The sequence below is a fragment of the Ceratina calcarata genome, unplaced genomic scaffold (assembly GCF_001652005.2).
Source record: "Ceratina calcarata isolate Rehan_Ccalc_2016 unplaced genomic scaffold, ASM165200v1 scaffold165.2, whole genome shotgun sequence".
Lineage (NCBI taxonomy): Eukaryota > Metazoa > Arthropoda > Insecta > Hymenoptera > Apidae > Ceratina > Ceratina calcarata.
In genome coordinates this window covers 253466-268601 of record NW_017137815.1, presented here as the reverse complement: position 1 = coordinate 268601, position 15136 = coordinate 253466, and the positions used below count along the sequence as shown (strand labels likewise).

At 40.1% G+C, this 15136-nt stretch overlaps 2 protein-coding genes across 8 annotated transcripts in view; one reads left to right on the top strand and one right to left on the bottom strand.

Moving 5' to 3' along the window:
* The window catches only part of lov (BTB/POZ domain-containing jim lovell protein), a 93366-nt gene that overhangs the window by 517 nt on the left and 77713 nt on the right, over positions 1–15136 (top strand). Inside the window, exons 1-2 of one of the 2 annotated variants that reach the window (XM_026810667.1) lie at positions 373–574; positions 667–764. The gene's annotated coding sequence lies outside the window, so the exon portion shown is untranslated. Of the gene's footprint in view, positions 1–372; positions 575–666; positions 765–15136 lie in introns of those variants that run through there. The other variant, XM_026810666.1, reaches the window with a different exon arrangement.
* Positions 1081–7322, bottom strand: LOC108632710 (sn1-specific diacylglycerol lipase beta). Of its 6 annotated transcripts, none has more exons than XM_018037443.2 (15): positions 6975–7319; positions 6206–6520; positions 5034–5139; positions 4757–4969; positions 4203–4519; positions 3413–3559; positions 3120–3288; positions 2938–3061; positions 2702–2845; positions 2527–2638; positions 2349–2441; positions 2119–2273; positions 1840–1986; positions 1619–1737; positions 1081–1449 (listed from the first exon to the last, which is right to left on the bottom strand). In XM_018037443.2, exons 3-15 carry the CDS (start codon positions 5126–5128, stop codon positions 1278–1280), a joined length of 2007 nt encoding a protein of 668 aa, XP_017892932.1. In that variant the 5' UTR covers positions 5129–5139; positions 6206–6520; positions 6975–7319; the 3' UTR covers positions 1081–1277. The 6 variants fall into 6 exon arrangements, with proteins under 6 accessions (XP_017892932.1, XP_026666471.1, XP_017892935.1 ...); XM_026810670.1 differs by having other exon boundaries at positions 7217–7316; XM_018037446.2 differs by lacking the exon at positions 6206–6520 and having other exon boundaries at positions 7217–7322.

The following is a 15136-nucleotide window of genomic DNA, read 5'->3' as shown; positions in this document are numbered from 1 at the left end:
GTTTGATACTCGGAAAACGAGAACAAGTGTAGTGAACGGTGCATATTCATATTGAAAATAGATGAATTTTTGACAAGTGTTCCGATCAATCGGAAATTTAAAGGAAATGGTAAGACAGTTAGAATAACTTATGAATTAGGATTTTCATTGCAACGCCAGTTATCAAAACCCGTGCTTGATATATATCGGCGCGGCGGGAATATACCTTCACGATCAGCTGCGAGAAGAACCAGAAAATACATGCAAATTCGTCGTTTCTGTTTTATTAAATACCGAGTCCTTTTCTCTCCTTACTAAACGATTCTCTGTTTCAGAATAATTGTTTTACTGCGCGCAGTGCGGTCGGCAGAGTCAGTGCTTCTCGTGCAATAATTACCATTTCCTTTTAATAATGAAATAAAATTAAAGTCAGATTTCTCTTCGTATTAATTAATTTGCTTGATTAGCATCAGTGTTTGTTCGTCGATCATAATTTACAATTAGTTAGCTTCTATTTTTGAAAATGCTAATTTGCTGTCGGTATTAGAGTCTCATCAAGCAAGAAAAAGATGCGAAGAACCTATATGCTCTACATGTAAGCAAACATGTATCTCTCCGTCTTTTGTTATTTTTCTTAATTCTCTTAGCTTTGAAGGCAAATAATAAATATTTTTTGCTTGTTTTAAGACTGATTACAGCATTTCCACGTCTTCCTCGGCTCCTGTCGGTTACAATGGATCCTCCCGATGACGATAACGGCCCAGGCTGGTTCTCGATTAAACACAGTAAGTTTTGCATATTTTTTCGATCGAGTGTCAGGACGAAAAGTCCAACACGACACAAGCAACTGGTTGTATTATATATCATAATGTAAGTTTGACGAACAGGACGTCTGTGGGTATTTAATATTTACATATATACTCACGAGAAGTATCATTTTATTTTATCTGAACATACTATTTTAATCGTTTAATAATATTTAATATACGTTCGTGTACGTATCGTTAAACGAATTTGGAAAAGAGATGGGGTATTAAAATCCTTTAAATAAGAAACGTTTACACGATTATAAATTTTCAAGAAGAATGAATTAAGAAATCGTAAATTTGTAAAACGTAGTTTATTTGATACAATCAATATCATAATTGCTGGACCCTGTAGATACTCCTTCTTATGAGATACAAAATTCTATTTTACATTTTTTATTTGTTGGTATATCCTTTGATTTTAAACTTTGATCAGACCACAAAGTTTGGATTCCAAGTATAAAAAGAGACTTGTAAAAAGTCCGAACCGGATTAAGTTATGTAGTAGGGCACATTACTTCGTTGCTCTATCAAAGTCGTTATGGCCAGATCTATGTTGTCTGGCAGGTGATCTAAAAACATCCTGGGCATTACGAGCAATTCCATAAAGTCCTCCGCCTGAGCCCATCGCATCTCGTACTTAGCTTTCGTGTTTTGTTTATTGCTGAAAAGAGAGATTTTCATATTATTTTTTCATTAAATGAAATGAACAGTTCCTCGAGTGAACTGCAAAACTATAATCCTTTTCTGTAATGAATGTGTCAGGTCTCATTGCTTTCAATGGGACTTGATTGGCTTCTTTTTAGAAAAGAACAATAGACACACATAAGTACCTTCTTGCTTCATTTTTCTCCGGTTTTCTTCTAATTAAATGAAGGATTTTACCTCCCGTGTACAATCTAACTTTGGAGAACCTCCTTTTAGTTACATCTTGCTCGTATATCTTTCCTTCCTGTAACATTAATTTCGTTAGTTTCATTGAGTCTAGTAGCGAATACATATTTTCTATCGCGTTGGTGGACCTCGGAATAGTGTTAATCGTAAGTTTGCTTACCTCTCTCTTATAAATGTCTCGCTCGTTTAACAACGGTGACGTACCCGCCGCCGTTGTAATTACATTACAATTGGTCCAAGTTTTGCTCAGATCCTTCTCAGGTATACCGAATAGCATGTATCCTAATCCGTTCAAAACTACTCTGTACTAGAAATAGAACACGGTCATCGTTTCTAGCGTTGCAAATGTTGCGTCGTTAAGAAAACAATTGGTAATTTAACACGTTGTTTAATCCAAAGACTTATGAATATGCAATTAATTATATTTCGCGATTAGTACCTTGGGAAGACGACACGCTTGGAGAGTCATTAACAAGGCTGTCCTTAGATTCTCCGTACTATCAACGCCCAGTCTCATTACAAAGTCATCCCCGAGTCCAATTGTAAAGACGAATTCCTCCGTTACTCGAGCAGCCTCTCGCGAGAGTAGACCCGCTAAATAATTTATCACAGATTCATGATATAATTAACATGTCGAGATTGATTCATCATTTTATAGTGGATTTGTACCTGGGGTCGCGAACGCGTAAACTTTCACATTTGGATATCGTGGACGTATTAGAAGAGCTAATAATATTCCTATACCAGCACCTAGGCTATGACCTGCGAATAATCAATCGTGGAAAATTCATTTAAAACAGGTAGATTATAGGACGGTTGCAATAGTTGTTTAGTCGACGTCGATTACCTGTAATCGTTAAATTATAATGCGGATACGTGAGGAAAGCATGTTCCAAGACTTTATTGTCATCCAATTGTCTTAGAATCAGTTTAGCACTCGTTATCATGGCCCTGTGTGCCTGTAACATCGCTTATGAACTATATTATAATGTCGCGAATTAAATAAGCTATTTGATAATCACCTGAGATCCCGGCGGGAGGCCCTCGCATTCGAAACTTTCTGAATCTGCAGCTATGTCCGTGAATATGTCGCGTATGGACAGAGAACCACGTATAACGATAACGATACAATTCATTTTATGATCAACTACCACACAGAACGGTATCTGAAAGGTGCATCCGTTTTAACAATCCACCCCTTTCATCTTCGGATTTTTTTTTTTATAAAGATACGGGGTACTGTTGTAATGTGACGAACCTCGCATAAGTAATTTTTAAAAGATGCATAGAGAATGTCGTCCGTGGAAATGCCTGACATTACTTTAACACCGGCTAAATAGCAGTAGCAACAATTATCGCCGGTAATCGCGTTATGCTTCGTTCTGAAATTGATTTAATATGAACCGATTGGTATCCATAATTGCAATTGTATCGGCTTACCGGAAACAACCGCAACAAGTCAGGTTTCGCATAATATGAAAGCAGCCGGGACATGACTGTTTGTAAATAGCGTATAACCATCCGTAACAGGCCGATGCGAGTTTCATGTAGTGGATCGCGTTATCTAGCGACATCCACGACGGTGCGTATCTAAAAATTTCGGCTTCGTCTACCGAATAAAAAATATCTCGATCACCGCGTTTGCAAGTATTTATACAAAGTTGTCTATGTCAATTTCTTCTTCGATTTTACTACCATTTCTAATTCTAATTTTATTAAACAAAAAGACGCACCGGAAGTGTAAGTAGCGGCTCTCGGTAAAATATTTAACCGACGCAATTCATGAGTCTCGCGCTTCTGTCGGATTCTCAACAGAATCAATCCAGCCATCACGTCCGATGGTACTAAATCTGTTCCACGGAACAAATTTGTCAACAAACCTGACAATCGAAAGGAACCGGTAGTTAGTCGGTGCAGCAATTATTCAGGCGAGCTTTTTTCTATTAATAAATCGTTTTTCGTCGTATGTCCTTTGACCTCGTTACGAAGTTGTAAATAATTAATAAGATCGGATGACCGCAAAGTGCAATCTCTGGTAAGAATGATTAAACCACGACGAAGTGTCATAAATTATCGTGGTTTTCTAGAAATCCTTGGATCTTAACGACCAAATCTGTGTGTTTGCGTAACGAACGACAGTTTTTATATTTGTTACGACGAAAACCAGGATAATGTCTGTGACGTATGTATACGCATACTCATACAATACGCATACGCATATTAATGTATGTATACGCATGCTCATTTGGCATCGTGTACGCTCTTTTTATTCACGGTCTGAGATCATAATTATCCAGTACTTATGTAATTAACGTCCAACGAGGAATACATTTTATCTTTCCTGCATGCTATTAACCCTTGCCTCAGAAAAAAGTCCTGCCCGTAGAAAATCGGAACAAACCGAGCCAATTACGGATACGACGTATAGAAATGCGTTGCTCGTTCTGCGGAATCTAAACTGTTCCAATCCCGATCGGAGGCAGGACTTTTTTTTAATTGATAAAAGCCGTACCTATGTCTCACCAGCGACATGTTGAAAAGTCTCGTTCGCGTTCTCGTCTTTTCTCATCCAGCACATGAAATTGAGCCTCCTTAACCAGATTCTGCTCACTTTCTCGTGCTCCGTGTAGCTGTCCAAATTCTTTTTACCCAGAGAACCCAACGGGTCGAATATCAACGCAAGACCGAATATGGTCAAACCGATCAGGATCCAGTCGAAGAATATCAGAGCCTGGACCACGGTCACGGTGTAATGCTCGTAATCGCATTCCACGTTCGAGCCGAACATCCATAAAGTGCCTAGCACGTTCCAGCATATCTCGGGCAGCAGTAACAGTATTCTGTAACAGTTACGATTAACGTCGCAGTTAGAAAAAAAAAGAGCTCGAAATTACATAAGCTGTTCGATCGTACCGAGACTAGGAGAAAATGCGCGTTACATAAATGGAAATTATAAACGAAAGCAAATAGAGTGTGTACAAAGACATTTTTAACTCGCGAAACGGTGCGACGTGTAAATAATGGTAGTTTGTACTTGTACACGCTGACTATATGATTAGGTGAACATGCTTACTCACTTAACTGTCAACAGTGGTTCGACGTATTTGCGGATTTGCGCTTCCATTATGGATCCTTTTGAACTTTGCTTCGCTATTACTATCACGAAAATCAATGATATCAGTAGAAATACTATTTCACCGAGGAGGTACACGCGGACCAGTTCGCCGCCCGATCGACAATCCCACGTGTATTGGTAGTATTTTAGACAGCCGGTACCGATCAGTATTAGCCTGACGAACGTGCAAATCACGAACAATTATCTAATATATGTATTCGAGTTTATAGAGTACTCACCAAACGGTTCGTATAAAAATTTCGAACAACCCCGGGTAAACGAGATCGTCGGTCGCCGCCAACCATTTTCTTCCGAAAAGCTTTATCGCCGGCATAGTTTTCTTTCCTGTGAAAGGAATGTCCTGATTGAATACTTGTCTTCGTTCTCGAAAGAAACGCTGACCAAGTGACAAAGCGATCTCGATAACAAACGCGAAACGTGATACCCGAGCAAAACAGTCCGCGCGTAATTCGAACAAAAAGTAACGTAATAATTATGGCAGATAAACAATGTGCCAGTTTGATCGGTCTCGAAGATCATGCACGGAATCGAATCGAATTGAACGCGGATAAAAAATATGAAATAGACGGCGGAATAGTGCGTGCAGTTTAATATCGCGAGGCACGCGTTTATTTGTTTGATCTGGGAACTAGCTGCTGACCAGAGAAAGCGCTTCGACTGCTTCTTACAGGCTTAGAGTCTTAGTTTAGAGAAAGTCTTTGTCTATCTCCCAGATCCGAGGTATCTTACATACTGAGACCAGACGCGAGGCGACGCATTGACGCACGTAACTCTAAGAAGCCGGTGTACTGTTGGACCCGGACCACATTTCCGTTTTGGTTTAAAACGTTTAACTCTTTTAAATTCGTTCACGAAAACAAAACCGAATTGCTGTTTAATTATGCAACGCGATCGTTATGCGCGATCCAAATATTTTACGTAAAGCAGTTTTCTACCAGTTTAGTGTTATGTATGCTCATGCGTATATAACAAGGTTTTATATATGTGTAATTACGACAGCCAATATCTGTACTTCAACCCGGTGGGACAAAAAGTATTTTTCCTGGTATTCGTACTCGTTCTTCAATAAGATATAAATGCGATATTTTAACAAAGCGTAAGGAAGCGAGTTCGTGACGTCACATGAATTCCAAGGCACGATGAAAATGCAAATGTACACGCGCATATTTATCATGGTTATTGAAAAGTGAGTGTGGCAAAAAAGTTGGTAACGTCTGTCGGCAGAGTCGGCCGTATTCTCTTCGGTATCGGGGTTTTCTGAATTTTTTTCAATAACAAATGAATCTCAAACTTTGACGGATAAGAGACGTATCGAAACGCATGGAAGCCAACAAGGATTGGGATTAGAAATGTTCGGCTTCTTCGCATAACATCGCAAGCTTTTACGTACATATAACAGCAGCGTATATTTAGCTCGTTAGCGCGGTATCTCCTCGAAAAGTCGAAATCATTCACGAGATTCCACTTTCCCGCACAGATTTACACTAACACTTAACGCGCGAGGTCCCGTAAAGCGTGACCGGGCATATAGGATACCGTTTTAGCTACTCGACCAACGAGTTTTTTCGGTTTCTTTTAACGCCGTGGAAGGTCTGGTTCACTCATAATTGCCTCCTCGATCGCGATCCACGATCCGCGCGACGACAGTACGATTCAACGGCGACCCGAAAACCGCTGAGCCAGACGGTTTTGTTGCTTAACTCGCCTGTTCAAAAAAGAAGAAGAGATATTTCCAAAGATTACTGTAATTATCTCTATGTACTATTGCGTCCGTGTTAACGTTCGTCTACTCGTCCTCGGGTTAAAATCAAATTACGCAAAACACGAATTGAGTCATCGAAATTAATCGGTTACGTATGCCAGGAATTTATAATTTACGTTCTCTACTTATATTTTATGACGAACTTTTCTTATTATTCTATAACGCTTCCGACTCTTATTATGTAAGCTATAAGAGCACAGCAATTGGTTCTAATTAACTTTCGTTTCCTGGTGTTATAACTGATTAAATTAAGAAATAACTGATTGAACGGTGAAATTGCAGATTTTTCGTGGATTCCGTTCTGAAAATGTTCGTTGGTTTTTGTTTTTGATTTCGCAATAATTCGTTAGATTCGTCGTTCCACAATTATGTCACTCGTAAACAAACGTTGACTCACGATTTTCAATGCAAAGGAGAGTAAGAAAGGATTGTTAGATCAGGCAAAACGTAGGTATTCGTCGAGTGTGAATATGGGAAAATTCAGGGAATTCGTTCACTCTGACACCGGAGAAAAGACGAAGCACTAAATTCAAGCGAATCGAGAAGGCATTATTGAACGTCTTGCGAGAAATTATTCGACTCGTAGTTGATTCAGACACGCGCGTCTTGGCTGGCGAAGGAGCAGGCAAACCCGTTCACCTTGTTTCGTGGCACCCCGGCGACTGTCCGGCAGGAACTTTCCCTTGGTCGTTGCACGTTTGTTGGTCCGTTCGTTTGCTTACGAACGAGGCGACGAGACGACGGCGACGAAAGGAAAGAAGCAGAGAAGTTGCGTCTTTGGACCGCGCGCGGTAGGAGAACAGGTGTCTTCCGAGTATACGCAATTACGACGATCGTTCCCATGGTCGTCAAGTACCAGATGAAAATATATTCAAGTTAGCCGTTCTACGGAAACATGCCATCCAATCTTTGAACTTCGCGGTTCACAGATTTTATGGCTCATGTATTTTTTCCTATTTAAATTTCTTACAAACGTATAACATAGGCTATTTAACAATTATAATGGCAATGGGTAAGCTGAATCGTTTGGGTGGTACGCGATTGAATTGTAAGTTTACTGGTTTAAGGTGACGCGCGATCAATAACCATTGTTTAACATTGCAATGATCGATCCGTGCTTTACATTATGGCCTAGTTCACCTAGAATTTGACCTCTGCCAATCGTGAACTTTGATTCTATCGTTGAGGCGATCGATTCCATAGCTCGAAAATGCAAATGTTAGTTTCCGTAAGAAAGTTAGTCTTCGGACACTTGAACTGAAGTTCTTCGTAAAGTTTTTCAGTTCAAAGAATTTGAAATGGAAATACAATGGACAATTGTGTTCTTCGATGTTTTCGATATACAAGAAATAGACCTTTCAATGTTACAAAACACGTTCTTTTCAAATTATTATTCAAAATTGCGTAGGATTTTTCTTTTTAGAAAAAAAGGACTTGTTAGTCAGTGTGCTAGATACATACTCGATGAATAAAAATGTAACGACGGAAAATATTATATATTTAGAAAATCTATATATATATTTAGAAAAAATTACTGATACTAACGTAACGATAAAATTATAAAAAATTTTCCACTCAGTCAATAATTAATAAAGATTTCGAAGACGATTATGTTGCCGTTGGCTGTATACATTTTTCATCAGAAATTAATTCAGTGTCACGATTTCAAATGCAAATATCGGTTGCAAAAAGTTTAGTAATCGTCGTGTGAATAACTAACAACACACGTTCGCTTGTCAATTAGTAAAAAAAACTTGTTTTTTAGTCGCAAATATATTATTCGCAATTAATAATATATACTGTTTCTTGTCATGATGATGGACATAAAGATTTTATACAATCGTGTAAAACTTCAACTTCTATTTATTCTAATCATAAGTATAAGTATTAGAAAATGGGAATTCTAGGGTTGTTTTCCACAATCAGTTGATAATGTTGTAAATAACATGGAAACTGTAATGGGACATTAGAGTTCGAAAAAACAGGAGGTAGACGAATATCGTATCATATCAATAATATTCCAAAGATTAGACTTTGGAAATGATACTATGCCAAGTCTCACCACGTGGAGATAACTACGAGATCCTTACACTTGACTAACGATCCTCTTTCCATCTAAATTCACGCATCTCTTACGCAAAGCAAATATTGCAAACTAGATATTTTATTTACGACATAACAATTGTTTTACTACTTTGAATAGTAAGACACTAAATCGTATTTGATAAAGATTGAAAACATAGAAGACAATTAAAAATGCTGGATTTTGCTTATTGCTAACCAGCGTTAAGCCGAGAAAAACACCTGCATGGAAGGAACATCGAGGGAGCACCGACCACTGCGACCCGCCTTACAGCCCATGAGGAAGGAACCGGCGTCTTGCAACAGGCATTACCATCCAGTACCAACATCAGAGCCGCTGGCTTAGTTACCAGTCAAGCAAAATCCAGCAACACTATAATTGCTTGTGACGCGAGAGATTTCATAAGTTAACTAACAAAGAAAACAGTTTAAAACGATATGCTAATGCGTAAATTGCTTTGCTTTGTATGAGAGCGGACGTCGACATTATGCAATATGTACAGTCGCCCTGTTTTAACGAATGCGAGTTAATGGCCGGTTAATTAATATTCAGACTCGTTGCTTATTCTTGAGATCGTCTTAAGAATTTGCTATCCCTGTCTATTCTATATTTCCAGTTCTTGTCTTGTACAGGAAACAGGATCTTAAGCAAATACTTAAGACGATCTTAAGAATAAACAATGACTCTGAATACCGGCCAATGATCAACCTATGAGGTGCATTGAGGGTCCAGATAAACAGAGGTCGTAAATCCCTGTTCCGATTTCTATCAGTGTCTCTAATCACGCATGACTTTACGACAGTTTATAGAGATAGAGATATTAATTAATTGAATATGGATTTCAGTATTTATAATTTAATAATCACTATTAACAAATGCAATTACATCAGCAGAAATATCTCAGAGTACCTTGACACTGTAACGGAACGCAAAGGTAAAATCGTGTCGGAGAGTTCGATATGGTCAGTAATGGTTGACAAGCGAGAGTGTCTCGAAGCTAGAGATGGCGTAAACTGCTACTTTTGGATCACGTGCGTTCCAAATCACCGAGATTTTTCACGATGATCGTGATTTTCGTGATCGCTTCTCATTGATAGAGAGTAGACTGTGAATTTGTAAACTGTGATTCGTGATTCACAATCATCATAATAATCGAATGACTGACGCCTGAATGAATGAATGATTTTACGATCATTGTGATAAATAATAATTAATGATTTTGAACACCATCTCTAGCCTGAATCCTCTCAGTTAATTAAAAAATCAGGAACATTCTGTCTGTGACCTTCCGGTAGTGGGAGTATGGATTCCTTTGTCCGGATTCGCCACGTTAAAACAAGTCCCACATTTGCGTTTCACCTGTTTTCGACCTTTACCTTGAAGTGACTTAGGGTGTTAGTGAAAGTGTTTTATTGCTGGGCTAGTTGCCGTAATGCTAAAAAATGGTCAGTACGTGTTACGCAGGGGTTTCGGTTATTTACAGTACATTTCTATCGTTCTTTGTGTAAATACGAAGTACGGATGGGTTTAGTTTAAGGATGTATTGGCTATACAGTCAATCCCAAACGTTTATGCACTCTAGAAACGCATTTTTTAAAAAGAAATCAGACGTCGGAAGAATATTGCTAATAATAAACAACAACAAAAAATTTTCGATTTTTCCGAGATTTTTCCAAGGGGTACCCCTTCAATTTCTTCCAAATTTTCGTTTTTTGCCAATAACTTCCAAACCGTTGGATCTACGGGAAAATTCCATCAGACCTTTCTTGTAGAGGACGACGAGATCTACAATTTCCATATAAAACTTTCTCGCTAGTGTCAATAGTTTCCGAGTAATTTGCAAAAAACTGTTTTTTCGTTTTTCGTCCATAACTCTTTAAATATTAACGCTAGCGGAAAACTGTTATACAGAAATTGTAGATCTCGTCGTCCTCTACAAGAAAGGTTCTATGCAATTTTCCCGTACGACTAACAGTTTAGAAGTTATTAAGGAAAAACGAAATTTTTTGCGAAAAGTTCTCCGTTTCGACGCTGGGATGGTCGGATTTTGTCAACATCAATAAAATGCCAAATAATCGTACGTAACTCGTTAAATATCGAAATTAGAAGGAAAACAACTTTTATTTGAAGCATTTTTCGCAATTTTGAAAATTTTTCGTCAGCGTCAATACTTAATTAGGTATTTCCTTCTATACTTTTTAGCACGTAGCTATTTATTATTAGCATTATTCTTCCGACGTCTGATTTCTTTTTAATTATAGGAAATGCGTTTTTCTAAGGTACATAAACTTTTCGGATTGACTGTATAGCCAGTACATCCTTAATGTCCCTTTCGTTGTTCCCTCATGTTTCATTTTGCATTAACATTTTGAAATTTAGTACCGCGCGTAAAAGCCCCGTCAGAGTTGTTCGATCTTTGCACAAGATTATTCAGGGGGTTTAACAATAAGAGAAGACGCTCTTTCGTCTCTAATCCTCACTTCCAGGATTAATTAAGGATCATATGCATGAAATAAAATTACCAAAATCTTTTACAGTTCATTTATTAATCAGAATTTCTATAACCCGTTGATAACATTGTGGGTGACAAGGAAACCGTAATAAGGCGGATAATAATGTATAAATTGTTGCTTTACCTGTAGTTAGTATACCTTTAAGCAAACTTGAAGCAGCTCCAGCAGATGGCATAGCAAGTATGAAGGGCACAAAATATTCAGTTTCATGTGATAAACGATAAAAAAAAGCGCGTTGTGGTGAACGAGTAATTTTTAATTCACTTCCGAGATGCTTCTGCAATCTATGCAAAAAAATTATGAAGTTAGTAAATTATATATACAACTGGTACAGAGAATTCAATGTTTCCCATTGGTCCGACTAGTAACAGGTTTATACTACTTGGTCAAAGTTCTTTGCACGGGTTTCCTTATTTATCATCGAACGCGTTCGACGTCGTCTGCCTCTAAAAATAAAGTATACTATACATACATAGATGATGCGCGTCGCATTAATTAACATCATCTCCGGAGAATTTAGTGAATAGATAGCCGCAGGTTTCGATTCGAAGAACGCGTTGTAAACGACCGTCAAAATTTGACGGGAAGAGAGAATAGAAACAGGATCGTTGACTTTCTGGTTTCGTGATCGTTAATACATTAAATCAGTCCCGGGAGGGGTTATTACCGAGTTTCGTGTGTAGCTTAATTTAACCAAATCAGAGATTTCAATCTCGCTTCGCATATAGTCGTGTAGCTATTTGATTAGGTTTCGAGCTTCTTCGGAATTGGGTCACATGTAAATGAAACTCGTAAATCTATTTCCCTTTCTTCTCGTTCGCCCATTTTTTATTTCGCATCGACGTTATTCGGAATTAATGGTAACAACGAATTTGCGACACGAACGTCGTTCTCCTCTTACAATATACATATATAGTCGATAGTTCGCAGTATGAAGACGTATCGGTATAAAAATATTAGTGTCTGTATATAAAAGAGACGTGAATTTTAACGTAGGTAAAGTATAGGAGCATTTAAGAGTCACGGGAAATATCTTTCTCCGTGCACCTAAGTAGTTGCGTACTATAATATGTTACGCGTGTGTATCTGGGATATAATTTACTACTGTTTTCTCCCGTTGGCAATCGATCAAACGGTAACGGTCATTTTGTACGTGCCCATACATGTAGAATGAGTAAACGACGATTCACAAAGTAAAAGGACACTTTTTAAAATGTGCATATCATATTTTTCCAGGTTTTTGTACCTGTTCGATACTTTAGGCGCGCGTAACTTCAAATTATTCGCTGTCGTTCATTTACGAATCGATCGTTCGATATTTGCTTGGACGCAAAATGAAATAGCCGATCTTGTATAGGGTTGCACGCGATGCACACGTTCGTAGGTTGCATTTGTATTTCTTTGTGCCGGGCAAAAGCGAATAATAGCCGGGAGGCAGTGGATTAAGACTGTACGCGGATAAGATCGTTTCGATGATCCACTCGAAATAGAGAGTGAGTGGGGGGGTGGGGAAAGGAGAGAGAAAGAGAGATTCTAGGACCATCGTCCCGATCGGAACGATCTACTAACCGATCGTCTCCACCACTCGTCAACCCTCTCCCGTTTCACCCTCTCTCTATCCGGAGAGCGGCGGCAGCGGCAGCGTATCCACTCTGCCTATGGTCTCATCTCGGGTGCAGTCACGTCTTGCGAGAGAGCGGGGACACCGAAAGAAGGAGAAAAGAAGACAGAGGGTGGCGAGAGGCGAGAGCTCGAAGAACGTTAACGAAAGAAGAAGACGGGACGAGTGGAAAGGCGATGAAACGCGAGGGTAAACGAGCGAAGGAGAGAGATCGGTGGTGGGTCGTTATTTTTGTGCCTGCTTCGTCTTTAATTTCTCCCCACCTTTCGCGTCCGCGCCGCGACGCGCCGAGTTCCCTCGGGGAGAGGAGAGAGGAAAGCCCGGAGGGTTGGAGGGTTGGTCGGGGTGCCGTGTGCGGTTGTCTTAGTTCGTATGCATATCTCAGTGCCTCACATATTGATTCAGGGCGTCATTACGCGTCTTAGCTCGGCCCACCCCCACCAGCGGTCTAAACTACCCCCTTTCGCCCTGGCCACCCTCTTCCTCTTCCTCCTTCTCCTCTGCCACGGTCCACCCTTACTCCTTCTTCTTCGCCTACGGAGTCCTTCTGCGGCTCTCCTTCGTCGACACAACCAACCACCCAACCCCCGAGCTCGAGCCTCCGCTACCCCAAGGATGGAAGAATCTTCCTTCTTGTCGCGCGGACCGCTCTTCTTTCCCCTTTCAACCCTTTCTTTCGCCTGGGTTTCTGTCGGGTATACGCCAACGTGATTTAAATTAGAAAATAAAACGATGCTAACTCAAAGCGCCAGCATAGCAACGATACGAACTAGTATAGCGATCGTGGAATGACGAAGAATAGAAAAAAATATCAAACGCGACTTTGTCCAAATTTATAGAACGAAACCTGATAAAGAACGATGAGAACTCATCGATTTAAAAATTGCATTCAAACATGGTACGACATGTTTGTAAGTTGGTATTGGTCATGCGTTGCAAAATATCCTCGGCGTTAAACATTGCCGATTAGCTTCCTATTTCCATCGGTTGGTGCACGATATTAAGGTCCCAGTATATAAAATATGCGCGTAGGCGTAGGGTATGGAATCGATGAAAAATATTTGTCGCGTTCGTCTCGGCCAAGCGCGCATAATCGAACGTCCAATATCGCATCGCTCGGCAATAAATATTGCGCGAGACGCGAGTGTTTACGCGGATCGAGGAGCAACTGGTTTTATAATCGCGACACGGAGTGTGGTAACGAAGATAAAGAAGGAAGGGGCCGGTCTCGTAATTCCCGAGTGCGTTAAGGGACGTGAGTGACGTATCTGTCAGGGGATGGATGGCGGAGCAGCGTAAGGGGTTACGAGCATCGCTCATCAGTAGCGGCCATATTGCCAGCCAGCTAGAGTCGAGTCGGTGGTACCCTCAACCCTCAACCCCCAACCCTTAGCGCCGCGCGCGAGCCCTGATAATTCCCCGAGAACCCCCTTTCACCTTCGCTCACTCACTCTCTCTCTATCTCGTTTCCTCTTCTCCCTTACCCCCTCGACGCCTTAGTCTTATACCCAGGGTTTTCTTCTCCTTTTCCACCACCTGCCCCCTTCTTCTTCCTCTTCTTCCGCGTCTTCTTGCGCTTCTTCTTCTTCTTCTTCTTCTACCACCACCGAAGCGACGCGCTTCTTCTTCTTATTTAAACCCTCGGTGCCCGGGCTGCTTAATGAGAACCGCCACCCTCTTTTCTACCACCACCTCGAGCCGCCACCACCACCGGCTCGCTTCCACCATTCGCTTCTTTCAACCCCCAGCTCTGTTCGCCACCAACCCCCTTCCGCGTGTTACGTCTCGAGCTATGACCCCTGCACGCATGTTTTCAAATTTTAATATCGATCGAACAATGCCGAAACTTTGATCTCGCGATCCAGCCCGACAAACGGATTAACAATCTCGAGTAGGTTTCCAAAAATATAAGTGGTTGATCTTCCAAATGGAATTATGTATGTACGTACATTCGTAAAAATATTGCTTTATCAGTATTAATAATCATCGATACCTGGAGAACTAAGGTAGGGTCCTCACGCGATAAATTACAATCACACAATGAATTCGGACAAATCTGAGTCAGATGGATATAAAACCTCAATTCACAATTCATACTAATTTAAAGAAAATCTTCGTAGTCTTCCGTCCGGAGGATTACAAGCACGCGAGTGAAATATTCTTGCTTCGTTTGTCGATTGCTCTTTATCTGGCTCGAACATTTGGTTCAGTTATTAATTATAAACTGGTAAGGGAACGTAGTTCAATATTATTTTATGTAAATAAGAACTCCTACGTCGACGTCTCGAGAATTTTATTAGATTAGAAAAGTCGTTGCGTTTAAATACCAAAACGGCTTGGTA